This window comes from Leiobunum rupestre, chromosome 7 (assembly GCF_980474605.1).
Source record: "Leiobunum rupestre chromosome 7, qqLeiRupe1.1.hap1, whole genome shotgun sequence".
In the NCBI taxonomy this organism is placed as follows: domain Eukaryota; kingdom Metazoa; phylum Arthropoda; class Arachnida; order Opiliones; family Sclerosomatidae; genus Leiobunum; species Leiobunum rupestre.
Window position 1 is genome coordinate 21,279,871 of NC_143390.1, and position 13,002 is coordinate 21,292,872.

At 35.5% G+C, this 13,002-nt stretch overlaps 1 protein-coding gene across 1 annotated transcript; it reads left to right on the plus strand.

Annotated features, from left to right (window-relative positions):
* On the plus strand, positions 1–12,146 carry LOC149935113 (beta-1,4-glucuronyltransferase 1-like). Its single transcript, XM_090152844.1, has 3 exons — positions 1–42; positions 10,622–11,876; positions 11,941–12,146. The coding sequence occupies exons 2-3, from the start codon at positions 10,749–10,751 to the stop codon at positions 12,136–12,138; spliced, it is 1,326 nt and encodes a 441-aa protein (XP_090008970.1). The 5' UTR covers positions 1–42; positions 10,622–10,748; the 3' UTR covers positions 12,139–12,146.
* Positions 12,147–13,002: the final 856 nt, after the last annotated feature.

Consider the following 13,002-nt stretch of genomic DNA (forward strand, 5'->3'; position numbering starts at 1 on the left):
CAAGTTCGAATTTTAAGCCGCGTTTTCGATGATCTTTTAAAGGTTTGATATTTTAACTTTTTTTAAATATTTGTCGCGAGGGAAAATCAGAACGAATATTTATTAAATAATGTACTAACCTTATAAAATCCGAGATTAGATAAAAATAATTTATAACAGGTATTATTTCTGATAAGTATGGATCGAATTTAGGGGCGTTTTTGTTGCGTTCTTTGTTGTCAAAATGTGTCAAATACTCCGCACGAGTGTCAACATTAATTCTAAGGACCCCCATTAACTATAGCCTACAAAAAACACAAAATTACCAAACACGATTAATACTATTTATAAAATCTGTATTGTTCTTTGTTAAAAATAACAATAGATTAATTAATTAATTAATTAATTTATGATCACATATAAATTCCCCCAAATCTTAAAACAAAAAAAATAAAACCTTTTGGTAGTCTTTACCAAAATCTTGATTGTTTTGCCCTAAAAGCAACTGAACAGTAAATAATTAATGATGAGTTGTGAAATTAGATATTAATTAATAAATTAATACCGAACTTTACATTTATGATTGTTTCGTTTTTTGGAAAACATTTTTATAGTCCATATCTCTGAAGAAACCCACTTCCCTTAGACTATTTGAAACTAATTTTAACACAAAAAATACGACACTGAACTTGAGCCCACACTTATCAAAAACCTCACGTATATTAATATTAATCCAATTATTTTATAAAGCATATTCCATTGTATAGATATCCGGTGTTATGGTCAAAAATCTATTATCAATCATCAACGACTAAGAAATTTAAAACAATAGAAAGTAGAACCCCGCCAATTTCTTAACTAAGAAGCGAAAGAAAAAATATTCTTATTCAAACAAGGTTCTTTAAAATAAAACAAAACTCTAAGGAAGGGGGGGGGGGTCGAGGTAAGGGGAGAAAGTCTAAAACAATGGCGGGATTAAGGTAACGCGTCTTAGGATCATCACGGTGAAAAAGAAGAACCGAATATTCCCAGACCTTTTTCGCGTCATGGCGAGGGAGAAAGTGCCCAATAGAAGTCAAGGACACTTTTCGAAACAAATTGGTGTCAAATTTTAATGAAGTTCTCGTAACGAGTGGCGCGCTCCTAGCGGCTGTTTCAGACGTAATTAAAGGGGTGGGAAAAAGATACACGAAAGCGCGGAGGAAGGGAGCGCCCCCTTGTGGCAAGCTGCGAAACTTTAATTACGGGAATTCTTTCAAAGTTTCTTTCCGATTCCTCCGCACGAGGTCGCGGTGACTAACTTTTAAATTACAGTCATAAACGCGTGTTTCCGTAACATCACGAAATTCTACTAAAAAGTTTGCTTTTTGCTGGTAATAATATTGGCCGAGAAATAGAAACCTCTCAAATACCATAATTGAAAATTAGTCGTGAAATAGTGGATGGTCGATTACGAAATTTCGGTTAAGGGTTACTCTCTTTTGAATACACTAATCCATCAAATTAAATAATGTAATAGAATTACATTAAAAAACTAATTAAAATATTATTTTGACCTCAAAATTTATTAAAATCTAATTAAAATTATATGCAATACGGTTGTGATGAAATTTTAAAGTGATGGGGATGCGTGGTAGCATTTTAAGAAATGTGGTATGCTACTAGGAAGAAATCTATATAATTATTTTTTTAAATATAGAAATCCTCAAGCAATTGAAGAAATTTTAGAAAATCGGGAATTTATGAGAAATATCGAAAAATCTTATTAAAAACTAGATATAATAGATATAAGATAAGAAATATCGGGAAATATCGGAAATACTTTGAAATATCGGAAATATTTGAAAAAAAAAATTATTTTAATCACTAATAATAATCAGCTAGGCTAATACCCAAGGCACCACCCTAGGCCTAAGTCATCAAGCGACTTTTGAAGCCTTTAATTCAGGTGGCCGGGTTACAATGCGTAGGAGGGTGGTGGCAAGCCCCGCAAGCCACGCGAGCCAACAGCTCCCTACACTAACTATTACTGTTAACCTCAACCATATTAGAAAATATCGAAAATATTGGGAAATATAGGGTAGTAATAGAAATATCGAGATTATCATTATCGGGAACATTGAAAATGTCGGAAAATATTGGTAAATATCGGAAATATTGGTAAATATCGGAAATATTGGGAATGTCGGAAAATATTGGTAAATATCGGAAATATTGGGAATGTCGGAAAATATTGGTAAATATCGGAAATATTGGGAATGTCGGAAAATATTGGTAAATATCGGAAATATAGGGTAGTAATAGAAATATCGAGATTATCATTATCGGGAACATTGAAAATGTCGGAAAATATTGGTAAATATCGGAAATATTGGGAATGTCGGAAAATATTGGTAAATATCGGAAATATTGGGAATGTCGGAAAATATTGGTAAATATCGGAAATATTGGGAATGTCGGAAAATATTGGTAAATATCGGAAATATTGGGAATGTCGGAAAATATTGGTAAATATCGGAAATATTGGGAATGTCGGAAAATATTGGTAAATATCGGAAATATTGGGAATGTCGGAAAATATTGGTAAATATCGGAAATATTGGGAATGTCGGAAAATATTGGTAAATATCGGAAATATTGGGAATGTCGGAAAATATTGGTAAATATCGGAAATATTGGGAATGTCGGAAAATATTGGTAAATATCGGAAATATTGGGAATGTCGGAAAATATTGGTAAATATCGGAAATATTGGGAATGTCGGAAAATATTGGTAAATATCGGAAATATTGGGAATGTCGGAAAATATTGGTAAATATCGGAAATATTGGGAATGTCGGAAAATATTGGTAAATATCGGAAATATTGGTAAATATCGGAAATATTGGGAATGTCGGAAAATATTGGTAAATATCGGAAATATTGGGAATGTCGGAAAATATTGGTAAATATCGGAAATATTGGGAATGTCGGAAAATATTGGTAAATATCGGAAATATTGGGAATGTCGGAAAATATTGGTAAATATCGGAAATATTGGGAATGTCGGAAAATATTGGTAAATATCGGAAATATTGGGAATGTCGGAAAATATTGGTAAATATCGGAAATATTGGGAATGTCGGAAAATATTGGTAAATATCGGAAATATAGGGTAGTAATAGAAATATCGAGATTATCATTATCGGGAACATTGAAAATGTCGGAAAATATTGGTAAATATCGGAAATATTGGGAATGTCGGAAAATATTGGTAAATATCGGAAATATTGGGAATGTCGGAAAATATTGGTAAATATCGGAAATATTGGGAATGTCGGAAAATATTGGTAAATATCGGAAATATTGGGAATGTCGGAAAATATTGGTAAATATCGGAAATATTGGGAATGTCGGAAAATATTGGTAAATATCGGAAATATTGGGAATGTCGGAAAATATTGGTAAATATCGGAAATATTGGGAATGTCGGAAAATATTGGTAAATATCGGAAATATTGGGAATGTCGGAAAATATTGGTAAATATCGGAAATATTGGGAATGTCGGAAAATATTGGTAAATATCGGAAATATTGGGAATGTCGGAAAATATTGGTAAATATCGGAAATATTAGTAAAAATATTTCAAAATATCGGAAAATTAAAAAATATCGGGAAATTAAAAAATATCGGGAAATTTAAAATATCGGGAAATTAAAAAATATTGGAAAATTAAAAAATATCGGAAAATTAAAAAATATCAGAAAATTAAAAAATATCGGGAAATTAAAAAATATCAGGAAATTAAAAAATACCGAAATAGAATGGAATTATAGTAAATTTCTAAAATATAAATCTGCTGTTCCTTTTTTTCTAGTGTTGTGAGTTTTCCGGAAAAATAAAATGCGGAATAATTTTCAGAAAAGCAAATTGGAAAAATAAAAAATTTAAACCTAAATAACTTTTTAAGGGTTTTTAATTTTTAAAATTTTTATCGATGTAAAATGTCTAATAATAGTAAACGTACTACAAAACATTAATAGCGTTACATTGTTAATCAGTTTAAAGCTAGTCTAGATGTTTAGTTTTACTTTCGAGAAAATGCGGCGAAAATTCCGCTTTATTTAAATTTGCAAACGATAGTAAACTAATCATGGAATTAAAACTTTTTTTATTTTTTTCGGAAAAATACGAAACATTTTCCGGAAAAAGGCCACGGTCATTTTCCCGAAAATTTTCCCGACTTACAACACTATTTTTTCGAACTGACTAGCCTTTCGTTTTAAATATGTTAAACATAAAATTTTACCTCATTGGGGGTAAAATAATGTTTATTATATTATTTATTATTTTTCATTTTCGAGTTGAAGTTTTTCTCTCGTTCTGATAAGCGAATAAGCATTCTAAAAGTTTCCTTATTCAATAGAGGCCATTATGGCACTACATGGGCCCTCGAAACAATACTTTCAACCTTCAGCGGAGGAAAGAGTGTACAACGTATGTCATATCAGGCACTTACTCTACCGTAACGTCCTTTGAAACCTTCCTTTGTTTTCAACTTACAGTGTAAAATATAGAATAGTTTTGAAGAGAGGGCCCCCTCAATTAAGTACGCGATCACTGATCGAAGAAAAACGAGTTTCTTGGAAATCCGTTCGGCAACTAAAAACGTGAAAAATAATCGAAAAACAGCGAATCTTAAGAAAATTCTCTTAGAATAGAGTGTGTAATGTGTGCATTGGGGCCCATCGGCGGAAATGCCAAATCTCCGTCACCTAAAGCCGATATCTAAGGCTAGGGAACCCTCCAATTTGTCGGTCCGAGGTAATATTTAAACCTAGTAGGTAATGACGCGTTCACATCTTTAAACGTTGAAATATAACGTCGGTTATTTGGTTAAATTTGATTTGAACATAATGGTGCTGAGGTGTACCTTGGGGGAGGTGTACTGTTGGGGGTGGAGAGGCCCATCAGTTCAGTCATGCAAGGAACAACAAAAGACAAAAATGCGTAATTTTCAACAAGTCGCTTAAAATATATCGGCCATTACGAGCCCTATGTAAATTTCCTTCGCGTATCAAATAAGTCAGAGCAGTACACAGTAGAAGGCGGAGTGCCGGTACAGTTTCTTCATTCCCGTCGCTCGGTTTTGTGGTGTTTAATAAGAATCAACTGTGAAAAATGTGGTCGAATACAGGTGCCTCTAAATAAAGTGTTACGCATCGGCTGATTTCCGTTTGCTTTTCCCTTTAACTCGATAAAAATCAGTAAGAAAAATTCCCACGATGAACATTCACATCCTGAATGATTAATTACGCGTACGTAAACGATTTGACCAACAAAACGCCGCTTAGATAGCTAGAAAATCAACGAAGTTTATTTTTTTAATAAGAACGTAGGTAACATAATAATAATAATAATAATAATATTAATAATCAGCTAGGCTAATACCCAAGGCACCACCCTAGGCCTAAGTCATCAAGCGACTTTTGAAGGCTTTAATTCAGGTGGCCGCGGGTTACAACGCTTAGGAGGGTGGTGGCAAGCCCTGCATACCACGCGATCGAGCCAACAGCTCCCTACACTAACTATTACCGTTAACCTCAACAAGTTTTTATGGAAGGGGAAACCGAAGAGCTCGGGGAAAAACCCCTTAAACCAGTGAGGAGAGAACAGAAGTGAGCGGACTTGGGGGTTCAAAACATTTTGAGGTCATATTTGCGTATCACTCTCAAGCTTGTTTTCCACTGGCGCGCGCTAGGACGCGTTTCTCAGTTTTGACACGTTCAAACGTTTTTACGCGCGTAAAGAAAATAACATTATGACGCGCGCTAGTGGAAAACAAGCTTTACGCAGAAAGTTTTCAAATTTTCAACATAGTTTCTGAACCACGCGTTGACTAAATTTGGTATCAATCGGTGCATTTGTTTGAAACCATAATTGCCTTAGTTCCACATTTTAATATGACAACTAACTGAATTTATTTCAAAACTAATTTTGGGAGCTTTTGCTGAATCCAGGTTTAGTCACTCGTCACACGTTTGTACACCTGATTACTGATTTCCTAAAGACATTCTGTATTTATATTATGTTACTCATTAGATTTAATTGAAATCGATTCTGCGCGTGACTTATGTTCAAAGGCTAAGCTTTTTATACCTTATATTTGCATATTTTATTCGTTACAAATATATAAACGTGGATTAAATCTGTTCACGTAAAATAAATTTTAATGTAGAAAAACCCTGAATACCACCGAATCAATATGCGTCAAATGAAGATGAAAAACATTACTGGTAACGTTTAAAAATAAATCCCAAAGAATCAAAGTCGTAAATCTTATTTTGGAAAGTTTTTCGAGTAATAAATTTAAATTCAGCAAACGATTAACAAATTTTAGAAAAATACGCAAATTTACGATGAACCCTGGGACCTAAACATCATATTTTCAGTTTAAAAGCATATATTTAAAAGATAACTTCTTTAAATAAAAATTGACGGTCATTCAATACTGAAAGAGGAAGATGTGCTATCGATATAATTGGACAAAAAGCATTGAATAAAGTTCTTTAAAAACCCGCTCGGCGTCAAGGTCACAATAACCCCTTCAACTAACGTTAGATTATAATGAGTGAAAGCCAGAATTTATTCCGTTTGATGGAGAATATGTAGCTGCAAATATAGCCTCTGTTTTCCTGATTCACGGAAGATGTACTCCGCTTACACGGAGAGAAAGCCCGCGATCGTACCGGAAGAGAGGTGCCAAGATTACGCTAGGAAAGGCGGATGGGCGTGGTTTTTCTTCGGGGACTCACTAGTCGAACGGAATTCCTTGTAAAGTTGTATAGATTCTTGGTGAAAGCGGTATAGAATATAATAAATATTAGTATACGGGGCAACGGATGATCACTCACGATCTAGCCAAAGATTGAAAGCGAAGAAGTTGCCGGGGAGGGGGATCACCTTTTCAGTTCTTTTTCATCGAGATACTTAAGGAAAGTGACATCATCGGCCATTCTTGGTTTCAGGGGCGTTAAAGGGGGGAGGGTGGATAAGAGGTTCCGGGTTTGATGATATACCGGTCGTTTAATTACCCGTTTCTCGGCGACCAAGATGTACCGCAAACCACTTTCGCGTTGTACACGAAATATGGTCATTAGTTCTAAATTGACCTCGCTATCAAACGATAATGAAAGTGCCTTAATAAAAGGTTTTGGTATTATGAGTAATGTAAATTTTATTATTTTTACCTTCACTAGAAAGGTTAATAGTGTTTTTATAGTATTTTAAAGGTCGTATTTACTCAGAAGCCGCATAGAGAGCGTTGGATTAACGGTAAATTTAATGGTTATTACTTCATAACATTCACGCGGCCCAACCCCAAAAACAAACTAAACTGTAAGTACAGAAATTGCGTAAGTGAAGTAATGGTAAAATACCTATACACGAGCCACAAAAAAGCATTACCAAGAGTATATAATCTTTAGAAAATTCTGAGTTAATATTCCGCTATAGCCCAACCAGATCAATATCTCTTATGACAGATGTATTAATCTGTTTATATTACTAAATATAGTTTTTATGTAAGAAACTCCGTAAATCTTGCCAAGGTACATGTTTTAAAGCAACTGTCGGCTCTATCATTGCCACCTGTATTATGAAAAGGCTCCTGTTATTAGAGATGGCCATGAATCTATCTGATTTTTCGAAAAAAAAAAGACTTTACTGGAGAGCGTGGTGTCATCTAGTTATGGCAAAAGAAGCTAAAGTTTAAAATAGCCAAATGATACCGTCGTCAGTAAGTCATTGTAGAGTATTATATTTAGACCTCTTATACTCTCTTTAGTGGACTTTAACCTAAATTATGTATCCCATATAAAATATATTGTTAAAAATTACTGTAATTTATGTTATTGATCAATTTACAAACGAGCCAATCAACGCGAGGGGTACCTATAAGTACCCGCCTTTTGGGTCAAAATGTAGCTTAACTATCTTGTTATTATATCGATGCTAGCGACATCTGTTGAAAAAAGAGCTGCTTCACGTCGAGCCGACACTTGCCTAACTTGATACTTCTTTCGATAAAGATATCTAATAAACTTTTGACATTACTACTAGACCTATTCCTCTAAAATAACTTTATCCTGAGTAGCAAGGAACTACGATTGGAACATTTCTACACAGAGTTTTAGCCTACAATTTTTCCATTTAAGAAGCCTCTAAAGACGTGTACAGGCACAATAAAATGGCGTGTTTTTATTTGGAATTATATACGCGTAGCACGATTTTTACGGCAGAGTTAAGGCCTTGAAATTTCAATCTATTCACTACGTAAATTCCTTAATTAATAGGGGGAAATTAAAGGGAGTAATTTAGGTATTTTTACCTTCAAAATTCAATACCGGTACTCATTTTAAGTTGCAATTTTTGCAAATTCCAAGAGTTTTCCTTTTTCAAAATACGGTGAAAGAGGGAGAAAATCGCATTGACGATATTCTTATCTTTCACACGATTTTACATCGTTAATTTCGACGGGAACCTCCGAATAATTTTAGACCATGACTTAAATGCTCAACCATCTTCGGCCGTCAATCACGATAGCGACCGATTATGCGGGTCACGTGGCCGCTCATAACCATTAACAAGCGCCCGTTCGTAGTTCGCGAAAGAGGGGAAATCCCAGTTCTAAATCATTTCTAAATTTCCATAAATTTCACCGTTAGAACTAGACGCTTGACTTGAACCGTCTTCGTTTCAGAACTCCTCGATTGGTATTCTCACCACGAGGCGGCAAACTACAAAAAAGAAGGCTGGAGTTTGACCTCCACTTGACCTCTATCCACCGTCGACGTGGAATAAATATCTCCCACGGATTGAAGGTGGGATGAGACTAGTTCTAACTGCCACTAACAATACAGCGTGTCCCGACGAGTAATGGCTTACCTAGTTTCCCAATTAATTTTGACTAACTAAAATAGAAAAGTGTCAATTTAACTAATTTTCAATAGCCACTTAAACATCTAGTTTCATGTTGAAAAGAACGGCACAGGATTTATCATAATCGGATAACCCGTTCAAATATTATGACCCTTTAAATTTTCAAAGTTCCCAGAAAAAATACCCAAAACTGAAGTCATTGAAAATGTCAAATTCTCCATTATTCTTCGTCAACTTTTTGGCGTCTTAAAGGAATGGTACGCATTTTTTTTATCTCTTTAACAATTTATTACGAAGTTTAAGACCGGTTTTAAAAGTATTTGGGTATATTTTATTCAATCATTCTGATATCGGTATTTCTTATTAATAACATAAGTTGCTAATTTTATCCTAAAAAAAAAACTAACTAAACGTTAAACGGAATTTTTCATTTTCGTTAAATGCGTGACAGTTAAAATTATTTCATCAAGAATAAATTCGTCAAAACAAGGAACACAAGAAAATTGATTAAAAGTCAATATAAAAATGTTTAAGGAAATGTAGTGATTATTAATAATTATAGTGGTAGAACCTTCCGAAACCAGCGCGTGTGTGTTCGCCCATCATACTTTCAACTGACAACCCTGAATATAGAGTTTGATATAACCATAAGTAACATAATAACCATAAGTATGACACTTCCACTTCACCCCATGCAAATGTTTTAATGATAAGTCTGTTTCGCCAATGACCACGTAAACCACAACGTACCGACGGACTGACAACCTTTCGCGAACTGTTACTAGTATTTGGAGGATGCCCGGAAAATCGCCTATTGAAAATTGTAATGCTTTCAAAAGTGTAAATAACGCTTACTTTTGGAAAATAATGATGAACTATTATAAACACTGACTCCATTTCAAAAGTTAATTTTTTTTCGAATTTCAAACCTAAACGCATGTACGCTCGTATTTCTCGCCATCAAACTAACCAACTATTTTGCCAAAGGGAAACAGTAGGAACGGACGAGTTTCCTGTTCGAAAACTTCCTATTTCGCAATTACTCCACGACAGACTATCATTAACCGAATTCTTTCTGTGCCATACTTATGTCTATAATTCTATTTTGTTACTTATGATACAACTAAGTGCGAGGGGCTTTTGGAACATCCTGTATTTGTTATCTTTAAGAAATAAAAATAGCAATCAAAACGACACAGTTTTATTCGGGTGATATATAACTACGGGAAAAAGAATAGAACATCGTTAGTTATTGTGACAGATTTGCTTTACAAGTACCTTTTGAAAGGTTTTCAGATTTCATAAACATTTTTTCAATTGGATATCGTTTATAATATCGTTTATAATCTTCCTTGTTGCCTAGGTGAAATATGCGATATAGAACATTTGTTTACGTCACGAGTAAAATTATTTCTTCCCCCAACGATTACAAAACGACCGCTTACGAATTCCAAAGTTTACTTATACATAATGGTTCGAAACGGAAGTCATTACAGTTAGTCCGTTAATAGCTGGCGGGTTATATCCAAAGTAGAAAAAATAAACATTAATTGATATTGAGCGCGTTCCTCGGTTATTTCAATTCAGCTGCGTTTTATGTAAACTCGGAAAAGTATTTTTTTTCTGGGGCGTAAAAGCTCTTTCATTGTTAATTTAAACATCTGAACTTTTCGACAGTGACTAGTGGTTGCGAAACCCGATAACCCGTTCATTTCTTTATAGGAACTTGCCGGGCGAGTCAACCCAGAATGTTAAGGACGAGATGGAAAATGTCGTTACCTAACATGAAAGCCAGGCGGATATTAACAATAACAACCTCAGCCAGACCTCAGCACTGACGACAAGTACGATGTATCTGGTGCAAATACTTCGAATATACGGGAAAAAGTTGTTTTTGTTGGTGATCTTCCTAACGGCTCTGTACCTGACCAGTTTGAATATAACCGCCGTATACCATCGCAACTATCCTCAAGTACAATACGTTGAATCCAACCAAGTAGATCAAACCTATTTGATTCGTACAAGTCCAGTGAATAGACCTAAGCCGAGTTCCTCAACTACTTACGTACTACAAAGTCCCGATATAAAAAAACCCGAAACCGCGAAGTGTTCAAAGGGGGAACTTCGGAGCGGATATTGTGTACTGTCCAATTACATCCGGGCGGATCGTTCGGTGGGCGTCAACGATAGCGTGACATTAACGACTCAAGGAACGACCAATTTCTTAGGGCACATCGAAGAAGTGTGTCGTCGATGGAAAGGACCCATCTCCCTAGCGGTATACGCTCCGGGCAGCGATTTCAAATTAGCCTTGGATCGCGTCAACAACCTGAGACACTGCGAACAGAAGTGCGTCAAGGACTGGGTAACTTGGCACCTCCTGTACGACGCCAACCATTCGCCCCCTTTCGCGGAAATGACCATTGTCTCTGAGAAATGTCAAACGCGCAAAGTGACAACAAACAGCAGTTACATTAAACAAAATAAATTGGCCTATCCTATTAACGTGGCGCGAAATGTGGCCCGTATCAACGCCCGAACCAATTACATCTTCGCGTCAGACATCGAACTTTACCCGAGCGACAATATCATTCCAGAGTTCCTAAAATTAATGTCCAAAAGAGCCGCTAGTCATCAGACCCTTTCGCGCAAAGAAGTTTTCGTCCTTCCAGTTTTCGAGGTCAGTTCCGTGGTCAAGAAGACACCTCGCCGGAAGAATGAGCTCACGGGACTGTACACGGCCAGGAAAGCCGTTAGTTTCCATCGCTTCATGTGCAACTCGTGCCATAAAATTCCGGATCTTGATAACTGGTTGATGCTGAGGTTGCCAACGGATTCTCTAGGGATCTTTAAGACCACCAAGAGAGTTCGCGCTCATGGGCTGCACAATTGGGAACCGTTTTTTATCGCGACCAACGATTTTCCCTATTTCGACGAATCTCTCACTTGGAACGGAAAGAGCAACAAAATGCAAGTGGTAAGGAGGCTAATACCAATTTCCTTTATGAATATCTTTAATCTTAAATATCTAATTGTTTCAGGCACTGGAGATGTGCGTTTTAGACTTTGATTTTCATATTCTAGACAACGCTTTCTTGGTGCACGCGCCTGGAATCAAGGTTTATAAGAAAGTAAACGAGAAAGAACGACTTCCTTTCATTAAGAAAAACAGTTTGCGTTTCAAAGAATTAAAGAACAAATTAAGATCTGAATATCGTGGAAATAACACTTGTTTTTAGAAGTGAAACAGTTGTTGAGATTTGTTGAAATAAATGTGACACACTGTTGTAGATAAATTGGTTCTCAACAATATTCTCCTGACGACGTCATCTCATAAGATATATTTCCCAGGTTCAAACTTGAACGCGTTCAACTAGGGTGTTGCAAAGTACTGATTTTATGGGGGATGAATGATCGATTTATCAACTTTCTAAACTACAAAAAAGTAGTGGAAATTTGGCCGCTCTGTAACGATGACTCACCTAGTGCTTCTATCGGCCAAGTGTTCGGGTTATTCAGTTGTCTGTAAATGACGATAATCTGATATCTGATTTATCAGAATTACACTGTTAAAAAAAATTGTTCTAATTTGAACAAATCGCCGTTCAGAAGGTTGTCCCTGTAACAGAACGCCATTTTGTTCTAATATGAACAAAAAATATTCGTTCGCTAAAGAACGATGGTTTATGGTTCAATATTGAACTTAGATGTTCTATATTGAACAAACCTTCTTTGTTCAAATTAGAACGTTTTGTCGTTCGCCGTGGATCATTTTCTCGTTCGCCGCGGAACACTTTGTCGTTCGCGGTAGAACGCTTTATTGTTCAACTTGGAATGCTTTATCGTTATCAAATACAAAGAGTACATAGAGTTATTGCTTTCAAAATCATAGCTCATGTCTCCTGACGGCGGTTCATCATGCTAAATTAATAAAAGTAACCTATCATAGCCCGTTGCCTACCGAAAAGGAAAACCAGGCCTAAAACTAGATTATTTGTATTTAGTTCCACCCTCAACTACAACCATCTTATTAAGCTTAAAATATCTACCACGAAAGTGATATGCGTAAATTAAATATAGCTTTTTCATAGCGCAAAAGATAT

What these genes read in the sequence shown, in the direction of transcription:
- LOC149935113 (XM_090152844.1), top strand. Translation starts at nt 10,749, where the DNA reads ATGTATCTGGTGCAAATACTTCGAATATACGGGAAAAAGTTGTTTTTG. An exon ending in AGAGCAACAAAATGCAAGTG is followed by an intron (nt 11,877 to 11,940) that starts GTAAGGAGGCTA and finishes TAATTGTTTCAG; the next exon opens with GCACTGGAGATGTGCGTTTT.